The 15,471-nt window shown below is 47.3% G+C and overlaps 1 protein-coding gene across 15 annotated transcripts in view; it reads left to right on the forward strand.

The window, feature by feature from the left end:
* The window catches only part of PTPRK (protein tyrosine phosphatase receptor type K), a 1,135,739-nt gene that overhangs the window by 184,098 nt on the left and 936,170 nt on the right, over positions 1-15,471 (forward strand). For 8 of the 15 annotated variants that reach the window (XM_085611833.1, XM_085611839.1, XM_085611837.1 and 5 more), the window contains exon 2: positions 13,124-13,150. The exons of the other annotated variants lie outside the window; for them this stretch is intronic. In XM_085611833.1, coding sequence (XP_085467959.1) covers positions 13,124-13,150 — 27 coding nt within the window. The remainder of the gene's footprint in view (positions 1-13,123; positions 13,151-15,471) is intronic. 15 annotated transcript variants of the gene reach the window in all.

The following is a 15,471-nucleotide window of genomic DNA, read 5'->3' on the forward strand; positions in this document are numbered from 1 at the left end:
CCATTAAGGATTGTTTGCTCGAAGGCTAGTAAGCCATGAAAAGGAAACCAAATTGCTTTGAAATATGTTTTTTCTCATGGTTTTAGACTCTGCCTGGGGACAGATTCTGCACGAGGAACGAGTGAAAAAGCATTGGACAGTTTTATTCCCTTTTATTCCTTTTAATCAAATTGGTTCCTCTTTTTCTAAGGGCACTTCTGCCAGAGCCTATCTGGTGGCTGCTGCGTTCCACGTCCATTAAAAGGGTTATCATATTAACTTCCTCCAGGCTGTAAACATGGCTAGATGAAATGCCCCCCTCTTTTAATGCACCGCGTGGACTATGCACCTATGCATTGTATCGGAACCTTTGTCTCGAAATGTCCTTTATTTTTGAAATGGCTGTATGATTTGAAAGTCTGTTTTTTGGCTGCCAAAGCTAGAACTGATTGTAGCTGTAACTACAATAAATATTTCGCGCATTTTATTGGTTATTGACTGATATTGCAGGATTCACTCGTCATTAAAAATAGGTCGGTGAAAGCATTTTCAACTTTAATGGCCCCCTTGTTTACGGCGGCCTCCCCATTTAAGCTTTTATATATTCAAGTTTTCAAGTCAAGAAGGACGATTTTCTGTCTTGGTATGAGCAGTTCTTTTTATCATCCCCTTTCAGTAGATAAAAGTGCAGTTGGGTGATAATGTATGGAATGCTTGGAAGCCCATTGACAAGCCTCAGGGGACAGGCTCGAGAGACTAAATTAGCAGAGAGTTTATATTTCCTAGCGGTTATTCTGCTCACAAGTTCCAAAAGGAAACCTGCTCATTACTTCGCTCTCTTAATATATGAGTTTTCTTTTAATAGGATAATTCTGTTTGTGGATAAATGTACGGTATTCTAAGAATTTTCCGTTTTATTTGATGGAAGCAACCCCCTGCATTTAGAAGCCTTGTTGCTTTAAAACAATTAATGTGAATAATATGTAGTGCATTTGTCATTACGCCCAATTATCAATCCCTTTTGGTGCACCTAATCTGTGCCTAGGTGCATACAAATCTCTTTGGGATTGTTAATCACATATCAACATCCAAGCAGTCTAGATTTGTGGAATTTTGTAATTGAGGTGCAATTACGACGGCGGAAAATGTTCCACTCATGTAAATGTAGCTTTAGGGTCGGTGGGTCACGTGACGTTTCAGGATTAGTATCCTTTCAGATCTTATGAACACATACAAACTCACAAGTTTGTGGTTCTTCACTAATCTTTTGTAGGTAGTAGTTTCCTTCTCAGAAAATGTACACAAATTACTCCTGTGCCTCCGAGCCTGGTGTTTTCCTGCCCTGCCCCTGGTGTGACAGAGATCTGACATGGAGAAGGTGGCGCCGGAGCGCCATGAATTTCGCAGTAGCGTCCCGCAGCGCAGGATGTGTGCGGGCATGCCCGGGTCAAGGCCGGGCCCGTCTTGGACCGGACGAGACCAGACTTGGCCATCCCTCTTTGCCCTGGAGTAGGGGTCACGGAGTCGTGGAGTTGGGATTGCTGAGTCTTTTGAGCTGGTGAGTGGCCCTTAGGGGCTTCTTTTGTTGCCTGTGGTACCAGTTTGTCTACAGCCTTGGTGGGATTATCAGCCTCAGGGCCTTTTGGACTGTCACAGCGGCCATAGTTTATCGTGTAGGGTGGCAATTAACGATAATAAGTGAGAGCGCCCATAACACCCCCACGTCCCCATCAGAGTGTGCCTGGCCAAGAGCAGCATTTCCTGTGTTCACCTGTCATTGGTTTGTCCCCAGAGTGTCCAGGGTTTGGATCCTGGTATAGCTTCTACTAACATCGCCAAATTGAAGGGCAGAAGCAAGGTGGGAGGACCACCATTAAGAATTTTACTTCAGTGGGCGAGATACCTTGGAATGTTGTGCTCTAGACGAACCGAGCAAATCAACGTTGCCCCTCTGTCTGTTGCCTTGACCATCTGGACCTTTTGCCTCGTATACTGTTTGACTTAGCGAAATGGGGAAAGGAAGGCACAACCCGTTACCCCTTCGGGCAGCCACACCTTACTATCGATACATTCTCTCCGTGGACGCTATCAACAAGGAGATAGACTGGGTTGAGCTCTGCTTTCTGTCCATGTAGGAAGCTTGGGACTGTCTCACATCAACCCCACCACTGATGTATATATTTTTTCGATTTTTCAAAAACCTGTATTGAACTTAAGGCATGATACAGTTATACATTCATTTGTATAGCTTGACATCATTACATAGCATGTGGTGATGACTACAGCGGAATATAGGCAGACAGTGAACGTAGCAATTGTGCAGGTGAGAGGAGGCGTAAACGATGTATGCGTTCTGTGTGCAAGTGACTAGTTGAACATTATGGGATTGGGTCTGTCAGGAAAGTGTTCGTAGTCAGGGAATCGGGGGTAGCTGATTGGTGCAGCGGCCAGGGCCGATCCCCGGCGGCAGGTTAGCCCAGCACCTTGTGACTCTGGGCAATAGCTTGCTTAATCTTCCTGATGGCCCCCAGTGCCGGGACACCTCTCCGAAGGTAGCTGTGCGCTTTACAAATGCTGATATTTCATTTCAGGGTGCTCCTCGGGATTAGCTGTTCGGTGTAAATAGGTGATCAAGGGGCCCCATATGTCAGTGGTCTGTTAGCCACGGGCATCAAGTCCCAGTTTTCGCTGAGGTGTGTCTGGCAGTGTGCCGCATCTGCAAAACAGTGCTTGGGTTGAGGCTCCGGGCTGCGGCCCCACTGTATCACCACACAGGATTGTGTACACTTCCCGCCAGTAAACCCGACCACTGGTATTACATGCCCCAATGGCCGCCCTACCCCCAGCTCCATTCCCTTTGCTCTCAAATCCGGATGCAGGCAAGTCTTCTTTTTGTGAGTCGGCAGCCTCAGGATAAGAGCCTGTCCTACCTCAGTTTATTCCACCGGTCGACGTGGTGAGCCCCCCAGCTCCAAAGCGACAAGGGAAGGTCAAGAGGGCAAAGGAAACTACCGAGGGCACTCAGAAGGAACAGGCGACCATTATATCAGGTCCCAGTAGGGAGGAACTGTTGAACCAGTTGGCGCCAGACACCCCCAGGGCCGGACTTGCTGTAGCAGGCACTGGGTGTTTCACCTGTGGGCTGCCAGCGTGGGGGGTGATTTTAGGCCCCTGGGGGCTGTTTTTGTTACTGGGGGCCGGCAATATTGGCCCCCTGTAACAAAATCGTCCAAATCTGGCCCTAGCAAACAGCTCGGCCGCACCCCTCCTCCCCAACAGGGGGGCCGGCCGAGCAGGTTGCCAGGGCGGGTTTAGGTTCCCAGTCTGGCCCTGAGCACCCCCCCACCTGGGGGAAATCCCATAAGGTTATTCAGCTCCCAGTGATTTGACCTTCCTCCATCATGCACTCCTTATACTGTGGTCAGGTCAGGTGTTCCAGCCTTCGCTGCCTATAAAGGGGAAACTAACACCTAATTCCAAAATAAAACCTCACACTGGTTAGTGCATATTTCTTGGTTTTCTGAAAAGGATTATCATAATATTTTGATGGCGAGGAGGGTGGCTTGGATGGGTCCAACTAGGAAAATGTTTAATGGAGACTGTATCATCATTTCTACACGCCAACCAGAGTTAGCACGGAAAATTCTTTTTGGGGTGTCTAAATCATCTCTCGCAGGTACATGTATCAAACTACTCCCATTAGGCTTTTTTTATAGACCGTCACTCTGCATCCAGGGTGAGGAACTTTGTAGGGGGGTGGAGGGTGTACCGAAGGAGGTTTGGGGCGGGAGGTGCAACTAAGAAACTCATATGCCCCTTTAGAGGACCTGAATGAGTTGGATTGACTTTGTAAATGGGAAGCAACACATGCTCAGACCCCCACCCCTCAAAAAGGTCCCTTATGTCAGGATTTAAAAGTAGTCAGTGCTCCATCGGCTTCACTGCTGACCAGGATATTATTAGATCTTCCACTCGAGGTGATCCCTAAAACTAATCTTGTGCATCAGGCAAGGCCTTATACGCCCCCCCCCCCCCCCCCCGCCCCCGCAAAGGCGAAATTTATCTTATCTCCTGGAATGTGGCCGGTTTGTCCGCCAAGTTTTCCGATGATAGTTGGCTTTCTTATATTAGATCATATAAAATTATATGCCTACAGGAAACCTGGGAGACACAGAATAACTTCTTCTTGGAAGGGTATAAGACTATTTTTTCCCTGCACAAGATTCCATCATGGGAAGTGCTAGTGGGGGTCTTATCATATTTGTGGAATAGGAATTAGCCAATGAGATGCAGACCTTTAAGTGGGATTCCTTGGTGCTCCAGGGCATAAAACAGCGTATAGGGAGAGGGCCCCCATTTGGTATAATCAACTTCTATAACATGAAGAAGGGTAAGGGCCGGTCGTCTAACATTAATGCCCTAAATATTCCGCTAGACTCCCTAAAGGGTGAGGGTCTTGGGCATATCAACCATATTTTAGTGGGGGATTTTAATTGTCATCTGTCTTCATCTTTTGTAAAGAACTCTTGTATTGCACAGCAATGCCCGCTCACTGAGGACCTGCACATGGAACACACCATGGAACGGGATAAGTTAAATCTTTTATTTACTCGCAACCTAGTACACACCCATTTCAAATGTGCCCCCATCCTATAAAGCTAGTGGATCTGCCACAGTCATAGACTTTATTTTTGTGTCTACCTCCCTGGGTGCGGGACTGGGCCTTTTTTCTTTTACCATAGAACACAACCCATTTAGTGACCATAATCCCCTGACACTAACACTGAGGGGGGAGGTACCCACACAGGTGCCCAATGTAATTCCCAGGCACCCCCAATCCCCACGGTTCAGGGATGGTGCCTATGATGGTCAAGCATAGAAATGAAGACCTTTAATCACAGCCTTTTCTCCTCTTTTCGGCCTGAGATAGCTCTTTGTTTAGACCCCTATACCTTCAGTGAGGACATCCTAAGCTCTTTTACCTCTATTGCCTTGGTAGTCCCAGGAGCCCTAACGACACAGTCAGTGAGGCATGTTCAGGCTCCCCACTTATGGTTTGACTGCAAGTGTTCACAAGCAATGAGGAGGTTAAAGGCAACCTTGAAGCGGGATCCCTGGATGAGGGATAGAGTAATTCAGTGCCGGCATCTTTTTAAAAAGTTGGTGAAACTACGAAGGCTTTAGTTACAAAAAAAGGCATGGGAGGACCTAGCGAAAGCAGGTGAGTTGAGGGATTCAGCCCTATTCTGGACGATCATTAACCGCTCCTGCTTTGCAGAATCAGTTAAACCATCCATGTGCCATCATATCACCTCAGACCAGTGGGTCTCTCATTTTGAAAAGGTTTAATCCGTAGGCTCCCTGGAAGATATACCGGCTAGCCCAGCTTTAATCCCCATTAGTTTCTCGCTCGACGAGGTATATTCAAGTATAGAGCTGCTTTCATTAAATAAGACCCCAGGACCTGATGGAATACCCCCAGATCTGTTTTGTGATAACATCGAGGTCTGGGCTCCCCTATTAACCCAAGTCCTGAATGCGGTGGCCTTAAAAGGGATGTTGCCCTCTTGGTTCAACGCTATAATTATCCCAATCTATAAAAAAGAAGATAAGAACAACCCTCAATCGTATCGCCCGATATCCCTTCTTGACGCTGTTGTAAAGGTCTTGGGTCGGGTTCTTTTATCTAGACTGTCTGGTTGGCCCATAGACAACCAGATTTTATCGGGCGCCCAATTTTGTTTCTGTGAAGGCATGTCAACCACAGATCAATGTGTTAATCTTTATATTGTGACTGCTAAATATACCGACACAACCGGCGATCCTGTATTTTGCATCTATGGACCTCACGTCAGCGTTTGACCAAGTCAACCAGACTGAGTTATGGGACATTTTGATTTCCCTTGGAGTGGACCCTTCAATTGTCCATCTACTTGTATCACTCCATTCCCAGACGACTGCGGTAGTGAGATATACTCCTGAGGGGACACTCACAAAGCATTTAGGGAGTCGGGCACTACTGGGAGGCATTATGAATAATGAAAAGTGACACGAAGGAACAAATAGTATTTGCTGTCTCAAATTTCCTACTGAGGGCTTTGCAAATCAGACTAAGAGCACTTTTCCCCAATGACTCTATAGTTTCAAATCAGCATCAACAGGTTAATACCACCTCAAACTAAATGGTAATGATTGCATATCTAGCTTTGGCAACATAAGGAAAAAGGAGTTTAACAAGGAATTTAACTGCATTTTATTTTAAATTGGCGTTGGTTCTACCTAAACTTTTGATTTGTATTGTCTATAAGCGACTTGCTGGATGTATCTTATGTGTTTTAATCTATTGGATGCAATACGTTTATGGTTCTCTGCTGATATAAAGCGCACCAAAGTAAGTCTAACTGCACTTTTAGTTTCTTGAGACACTGACTGGAAAGTATCTAAACACACTACTTTGAACGGTCCTCACAAAGATAGTGTTTGTCTGTCAAGGTTAACCGATGCTGTGAGGACCGAGTCGGTCCCCACAGTGTGGGTTATTTATGTGTGTGTGTATATCTATGTGTATGGATATATGTATGTGTGTAGATATATATGTATATCTGTGTGTATGTTTATATATATATTCATATAATGTTCTCGACCCCTTCAAGAACCTTCCCAGATTATGTGCATGATGCAATAGAGCATTGCAGGCCACCCATATTCCCAGGTATCGGAACTTTGTCCATTCACACTGTAACCATGCCTTATCAATATATAACAACACTAGGGCTTAGGGTTCCGGGTGACTTCATGATCAAGGCCATAACATAGCTAGGGCATCTGATGCTCATGAGGATGTTTTGGCCTGGAATAAAGCTACATTGGTCCTCATGGACAAGGGCCTCAACCCTCTGGAGTAACTCATTGGCTAATATCTTTAGGAGAAATTTCATGTCTACATTCAACATAGATCTGGTTGGTAAGAGCCATGCTCCTCTGGGGTTTTGACAGGCTCTCTCATAGTACCTGGTAATGTTTCTCTGTCTTGCCTCTAAGTACCCTTCTAGTAGCTTGCCCACCACAATGTCAGCATACCCCTGCTAGAACTCAGAGAGGAATCCATCTCCTGCAGGGGTCTTTCTTGTAGACCGAGTGCGGTTAGCAGTGGTCATTTGCTCCCTAATATAAGTTTGAATGCTTCTGTGTCCTCCCGGGGCAACTTTGGGAGCCTAAGGGGTTCCAGTGACGTCTAGATCCGCCTCAGATATTTAGTAGTCCTGGGCAGTATTTAGTAGTCCTGGGCAGTAATAATACACTTAAGGTCCTCACAAAGCTCTCCAGAACAGTTATATGAAACCAGTTTCCTTTCAAAGAACTGTTCGAAGTTGCGGATGAAGATCAAGGAGTGTGTTACAGAAGTTTTGCCATTGGCCTTCGAGGTGAAAGTAAAGTTTAGATGTACTAAGTCATGCTTCCGGTCAGTAAGATGCGCTACTGCCCCAATTACCTCAGTGACACTGTGATATAGAAACGGTTGCAGAGTTTGAAGCCATGGCTGCTGGCGTGAAGTAATCCAAAAGCCGTTTTTAAGTAGAATTGTAATCGGGGCCAATGAAATTATGTGATTCAGCATCCACAGCGTTTTCTGCCTTTTGATGGATTTGCCTCACTGGCCACATAATCCATCATCTTTTGCATGATTTGTAGATTTTTGCAAACACATTTTTGCTTCCAACTCGAGCAGGCTAAAAGTTACTAAAACCCTGCCAGTCGCGTTGTCGCTCAGTGGGAGATCACTTTAAAATTGTCTGTTGCTATACTTAACTTTTAAACTAGTACTAAGGAGGTAAAGCCTATTCCTAGGCAGTGTTGGCATGTGTAAAAATATGAAAAGTGATGTAATAATGCTGCTAAATGTGTTGCATGGCTCCGCATAATTTCTGTTTTCTGATTGCATAATATAGTCAACCCTGTCTCATAATTTGATCCTCCTCTGCTCCATAATTCAAGTGGCACTGATAAAAATAAGCTGTTACTAAAAGAACACTCTCTACAAAGGGTGGTACATAAAACTGTTTTCTATGCAAACATTATTAACCAGTCGAAACGGATATTTATTATATTGATCACGAAAGGATGAAAAACGAAGTCTCTCCTGCCGGAATTCACCCGCGCTACCTGTAGATCACACACGGATCTTAAAATGCGACCGTGTGATGGTATGAAGCTTCCAAACTGCCTGCTCCCCTAAAGGACCGGGACATCATTGTGCACACCAGTATTTGAGTTTCATGGAAGAATGTGATAACACGATTGGATAATTGCGGCCTCTGATATTTTTCACCTGCCTTCGAGCTTCGGTTGGAGAGCCAGAATCTGTCCCTCTGGAGACTCCGTGGTCTGACTGGCATTTGGACTGCGTTGAAGTAATTCTTACACAGGTCTATTTTTTAGTACAATTAAAGTAAGCGGAGATCACGGGGTTCTCAAGTTGCCTATTCGATTTGGAAGCTTGACTTCGATATCATCGTGGTATCTTGTGTTGAAGGTATGGGAGAGCATTCTTTTGTATGACCTGCTGGTGTATAATCTACCATTAATCTTGTTATTTCGTATTGAAACTTACTTCAGATGAAAATTGTATGCTGTTTAAAAAGTAATAATGCATACATATTTACATCTAAAGAGGAGCTTTGGGTTGGCTTAATTCATCCATTGGGCTTTTTCAATTGTCATTTAACATTTCGCTTCCACCCACTTCAGCTTATGCTATAAGGAAAGGGGAAGTTCTGTTCAGCCATCGGCTATCTTGAACTATGAAGGATGGCATTTTTACCTTAACCTACACACCCTCCTAAAACTAAAACGGGCATTTCGGTGTTGGGCTGGTGGGTCAGTGCTTTACTTTTGTTTTTTTCTTTGCATTCTTTTATCCTTTTTATATTTGTTTAAATTCATCCTTGTGTGTATAAACTGCCTTTGGGCCCGCAATAAAAATGAATAACCAGTGCACCAGCTTACCTATGCCAGACCCTTTTGCTTAGTCAATGCTTGTGATTTGAGTGGGCGTATTTGGGCTAAAAGGTGGTTTCTTCAGATTATCTCCATCCATCACTCCATCCATCGTGGAGGCTTACTGTTTAGGTTGAAGCTTACCAGACAGTGCATCTGTCTGGTTGCTAAAGACATTTTGGGGACATTGTGAAAGCTGACCTAAGAATGCATTTCCCTGACCATTGGCCTTATGGTCTGTAACTCACATTTGGTTTCTTTCTAGCTGCTGGCTTTTGTTGTTTTAGACTGTCCAGCATGTGTTTGTCCATCCCATGGAGCATAGTCTGTTAACTGTACTCTTCCACGAGTGCCCTCTTTTTGTAAACAGGCCTTTAAACTTTGTTCTTATCTTGTCACATTTGCTGTGCAATCAAAGACAGAGGTAATATGTCAGGCTCTTATCTTCCAAGGGAGTTTGGTGTTCAATTTTCAGTCTCTGACTTCAAAGTGAGAGGATTTATCTGACAATCTGGGGGTGTGAAAGGTGAGGCTTTTTTCAAGCATACAATAAAATTGAAATGTAAATTAACTGCAAATATTTAAGAATATATCAGAATTAGGAGAGCACAAATGAAGCTCATTTTTTCCAATTCAGAAGTAGGCTGAAAACAAATATTTTAATACTATCAATACACTAGGGGATGTCACTACCACACATAGTTTGTGCGCTGTATAGTTTTACATGTAAAACTGTATGTATGCAAATGAAATGGTTATTTCAATTGAAAATGTGATGTCAGTGCACTACCACACCATGCATACTCTTCTCTACACAACGCTGCTCTGCACCACTCTGTGCGTCTCTGATCCACTTTATGCGTCTCTGATCCGCTTTATGCGCCTCTGATCAGTTTTATGCACCTCTGGCCTGCCCTGCCCTTCCTGTGCCTCTGCCCCGCCCTTCCTGTGCCTCTGCCCCGCCCTTCCTGTGCCTCTGCCCCGCCCTTCCTGTGCCTCTGCCCCGCCCTTCCTGTGCCTCTGCCCCGCCCTTCCTGTGCCTCTGCCCCGCCCTTCCTGTGCCTCTGCCCCGCCCTTCCTGTGCCTCTGCCCCGCCCTTCCTGTGCCTCGGCCCCGCCCTTCCTGTGCCTCTGCCCCGCCCTTCCTCTGCCTCTGCCCCGCCCTTCCTGTGCCTCTGCCCCGCCCTTCCTGTGCCTCTGCCCTGCCCTTCCTGTGCCTCTGCCCTGCCCTTCCTGTGCCTCTGCCCTGCCCTGCCCTTCCTGTGCCTCTGCCCTGCCCTTCCTGTGCCTCTGCCCTTCCTGTGCCTCTGCCCTGCCCTTCCTGTGCCTCTGCCCTGCCCTTCCTGTGCCTCTGCCCTGCCCTTCCTGTGCCTCTGCCCTGCCCTTCCTGTGCCTCTGCCCTGCCCTTCCTGTGCCTCTGCCCTGCCCTTTCTGTGCCTCTGCCCGCCCTTTCTGTGCCTCTGCCCGCCCTTTCTGTGCCTCTGCCCGCCCTTTCTGTGCCTCTGCCCCGCCCTTTCTGTGCCTCTGCCCCGCCCCTTCCCGCGCCTCTCCCTCGGCCCTTCCCGCGCCTCTCCCTCGGCCCTTCCCGCGCCTCTCCCTCGGCCCTTCCCGCGCCTCTCCCTCGGCCCTTGGCGCGCCTCTCCCTCGGCCCTTGGCGCGCCTCTCCCTCGGCCCTTTGGCGCGCCTCTCCCTCGGCCCTTTGGCGCGCCTCTCCCTCGGCCCTTTGGCGCGCCTCTCCCTCGGCCCTTTGGCGCGCCTCTCCCTCGGCCCTTTGGCGCGCCTCTCCCTCGGCCCTTTGGCGCGCCTCTTCCTCGGCCCTTGGCGCGCCTCTTCCTCGGCCCTTGGCGCGCCTCTCCCTCGGCGCGCCTCTCCCTCGGCGCGCCTCTCCCTCGGCGCGCCTCTCCCTTGGCGCGCCTCTCCCTCGGCGCGCCTCTCCCTCGGCGCGCCTCTCCCTCGGCGCGCCTCTCCCTCGGCGCGCCTCTCCCTCGGCGCGCCTCTCCCTCGGCGCGCCTCTCCCTCGGCGCGCCTCTCCCTCGGCCCTTGGCGCGCCTCTCCCTCGGCCCTTCCCGCGCCTCTCCCTCGGCCCTTCTCGCGCCTCTCCCTCGGCCCTTGGCGCGCCTCTCCCTCGGCCCTTGGCGCGCCTCTCCCTCGGCCCTTGGCGCGCCTCTCCCTCGGCCCTTTGGCGCGCCTCTCCCTCGGCCCTTTGGCGCGCCTCTCCCTCGGCCCTTTGGCGCGCCTCTCCCTCGGCCCTTTGGCGCGCCTCTCCCTCGGCCCTTTGGCGCGCCTCTCCCTCGTCCCTTGGCGCGCCTCTCCCTCGTCCCTTGGCGCGCCTCTCCCTCGTCCCTTGGCGCGCCTCTCCCTCGGCGCGCCTCTCCCTCGGCGCGCCTCTCCCTCGGCGCGCCTCTCCCTTGGCGCGCCTCTCCCTTGGCTCGCCTCTCCCTTGGCGCGCCTCTCCCTTGGCGCGCCTCTCCCTTGGCGCGCCTCTCCCTTGGCGCGCCTCTCCCTTGGCGCGCCTCTCCCTTGGCCCTTGGCGCGCCTCTCCCTTGGCGCGCCTCTCCCTTGGCGCGCCTCTCCCTCGGCCCTTGGCGCGCCTCTCCCTCGGCCCTTGGCGCGCCTCTCCCTCGGCCCTTGGCGCGCCTCTCCCTCGGCCCTTGGCGCGCCTCTCCCTCGGCCCTTGGCGCGCCTTCCATCCGCCGCCCTTGGCGCGCCTCCGCTCGAACACTATGCACCACTCTATGCCCCTCTGCTTCACTCTGCTCTGTGCCCCTCTGCTTCCCTCCTCCGGCTCTGCTTCTCTCTGCTGTACGCCACTCCCCTGAATTACACTCCATCCCACTTTCCTCTACGCCACTAACTTTTAGATATGCTGAACAGCAGCCACGGTGGTGTACAACATGACTTAAAACACATTGGCAAAGCCAGTAGCTCTTGCTTGGGCATAACCTATTGGCTTTGCCAATGCTTGTTTTCTCTGTGCATGCTGTGTTCGACCAAGGAAGGGCGTATCCGCATGTGTGACATGCATGAAAAAATCTGTATTTTTACATTCCAGGTCATTTAAGGATTAAATGCTGCTGGACTGTCCGCCTGCTCAGCGCCTGGGGACAGATGTACGACCATAGTAAATTGCGATTCGCAATTTGCGCTTGATTGCGAGTCAAAATTTACTATGTACAACAGTGTCAGAGACACTGATTGCAATTCCCAACAGGGTCGCAAAATGCGAGGCTTATTAATATTGAGGCACTCGCATTTTGCTACCCCATTGGGAATGGTTGGCCCTCCCAGGGATGGTGGTCTGCTGGGCTCAGCAGACCACCATGTCTGGGACTGCTTTTAAATAAAGCAGTTTTTTAAAAAATGCAGCCCGTTTTCGTTAAAGGAAAATGGGATGCTTTAAAAAAAACGTTTTCGTTTCATTTTTTGAGCATGCAGTAAAATATTTTAGCATGAATTTGCAGAGGGTAAGGGGTCCCCTTCGTAATAGGGGACCACTTTGCCTCTTCCTAATAGCGAGTCGTAAAACCTATTTTGCGAGTCGCTAATTTATCAGCTACTCACAAAATAGGTTTTGTACATGGGCCCAAGGTTATTAGCGTGCACAAACTGCTCTAAAACCCGTTTGCGCATGATAAAAACCATCGTACATCTGGCCCCTGATTACTAGTTCTTATCAGTTTCTGCACTGTATACTAAACAAATCACCCAGCATGGTTTCTATGTAGAATGTGTCCATAAAGTCCCATAATATTTTAGTTACATTCGGGGAAGGTCATCCAGTGTACCAACTGCAGATTACTGCTTGGATTTCTCATTTAGTTCAGATTATAGAAAGCAGTGCAACATTCAGCTACCATTTTCACGTGGAACCCTGTAAGGGGGCCCTGTTGATTAGTATTGCATAAACAGTCTGCTCTATTCCAAGTATACGGATTCTGATGAGTCAGAAATAATCATTGTGCCAATTTCACAAGAATGGTCCTCATGTAGTGCTTTTATTGGTTTCTGAAGCATGTTTCCGGGGGGTGCAGTTGAATTGGCAAGAAATTGATCTAAATACAGTTAATGTTGGATTACTTTTCTGAATGTAATAAGACCAAACTGTGTTTTTTTTCTTTCTCTTTGGACGCTTCCACTTTGGCCTGCAGGACATATGTTTCATATAGTAAGAGAAGGTAAGCTTTAAATCTCGGAAAGCGTTCACGTGTGCATGTAGGTGTGCTATCATATTTGAGGGCATTCATTAGTTTCCTTCACCTTCTGATGGTCATGCATGTACACAGTAGGTAGTTGAGCTTTCTCTAATCAAGGCTGCATCGACTTGTTGAATTTTCTTTTTAGGTCAGGCTTTAGCCAAGACATTTTGATTTTACTAAAATTATATATAACCGTTTTAGGGGCCTTGAGCCAACCCTCTTCATAAGTTGGTCTTTTTTTGTGCCATTCACATTTTTCTTCTGTGAACCGCTGCACACAGCAATGGGGCAATGGGTCAGTCCACTTCAGCCACTGGTTAATGTCAGTGTGCGTGTAAGCATGACCTTTCGCACTGAGCACATCCACACACAAAATAATTCCCTTCAGTGCTAAGGACTAATATTGCAATGGTTGCTTTTTCAGACACCAAAATGTTTGCGTTTAGCAACAGTTTTTTTCAGGTTTTTTTTTTTTTCTTTTATTGACTGGTCCAGCAGCTTTCCCAAAAATAGTTTTCTAAACCCATGAAAAACCGAGCATTGACAAAGCAAAAAGGGCTTGTGTTCAATATCAGACCTATGTGCTTTGCCAGTGCTTGTTTGTTTGCTTCAGGTTTAAAAAAAAAAAAAAAAGCAATGAATTTGTCTTGGTACTTAATCTTTGAAGCCACCAGTTAATACAGTGCATCATGTACCAAAAATGAATTAGTATAACATTTTACAGTAAACGGAGTCTGGGTAGCCGTGTTTTTATACCTGTACCACTGCCTTTTCTTTTGCAACTGACCAAGTCATGAGTCAGTGTAGTGTATGTATTCTTGAAAGTCGTTTTAAGATGCCTTCCTTTTGAGTAAAGTGCTGTAAATAGTTATCATTGAGATATTCCCGTCGAGACCGTCTGTCCTGTAATGGGAATCCTTTATGCATTTGTTCGTACCTGCACCAAAAAGTGGATGAATGCTGAAGAAAAGGGTGAAACTACCCAAAACCGCCTCCTAATTGCAAACTTTTCAGTATCGTTGACTTTTTTTGAAGACTGGAAGCTATTATTTCCTCAACCGCTTGTTAGGGCTGGAAGGGCTGACTACACTAATGACTTCCTCTGAACATATACACCGTCATTGCACGTCTAGCCCCTCTATCATTGTTCTCCTTTAAAAGATGGTGGCACTACTTACTTTCTCAGATTCCGGGAATTTTTTCTTTTATGTGTATGGATTATGTTATCTGCATTTGTATAGTTCGTTCCTACCATTTTCTGGCCAACCCAGTCCTTTCAGGATTCGATTTTTCCAGTTGTTCGCCTTTACAAGCGGCCACAGTGGCTATGTTAGTCCTTCCCTTTCTCTTATCCCTGCCAAGCGAGACTTTGCAACTTTGTTGGGTCTTCCCAGCATCTGGCCGTACCAGCTCTGCTATCTGAATGTCCTTGTCTCTCACAAAAGAAAACTAGGGGCCGAGCACGAGATCATTGGCTTTTTGTCACCTGTGTGCTCTTCCCCACAGGCCCCTTTAGCCCATTCTTGCTCGCTCTTCTGTGAAGGAGGTAAAGCCTCACTTGATGGTAAAGTTCAAGTTCCGCCAGATTTTTCATCCTGGTAATGAATTCTTAGTACATTTATCCCGAGTTAGTTCTGCCTGGCACTTCCATCTTCCCGTTATGCCTGCAGGGCCAACTCTGACACCCAGCCGCCGGAACCTGGGAATATATTAGAAAATAGTTGTTCCCAAAGAATCAGTCAGGAAATGCATCCATTGAATGTACAGTGGTTCACTCCAACTATATGTACTATATTATACTGGAATATAATATGTATACTGATTATGCCACCAAACGTATGTATGATCAAGTGCTAGAAAATCGTCCCTAAACCTCAATCGGATACATGTGGGCAAGTAGTGATTGTAGTTCAGTCCTATATGCTTCAATGCATAACCTATTTTAAATTGCAATGGCCAACCAATGGAAGTGTATTTTCAAAGATAAGAGGTGGGTGTGGTGCTCATGATGCAGTCAAGACAAATGTGGTAAGTGAATGTACACAATCAAGTGAATACAAATACAATCACCATTTGCGTCCCACTGTGTAATTAGTGACTATTTTTTAGCACTTGTCATTACACATATATTTAGGTGTTTCATAACATTTATGGATTTGGTTTGGATTCCAATTTTTGGCTGCTTCTTTGGGACCCGTTGTTTATTTTCTACTTCACCTTCCAGGTTAATGAGGAGCGCAACACAATTTTTCAACTGAGCTCTCACTGTTTCAGTGAGTGTTCCCTTGAAACAAACAAGT

The sequence above is a fragment of the Triturus cristatus genome, chromosome 6, assembly GCF_964204655.1.
Source record: "Triturus cristatus chromosome 6, aTriCri1.1, whole genome shotgun sequence".
Lineage (NCBI taxonomy): Eukaryota > Metazoa > Chordata > Amphibia > Caudata > Salamandridae > Triturus > Triturus cristatus.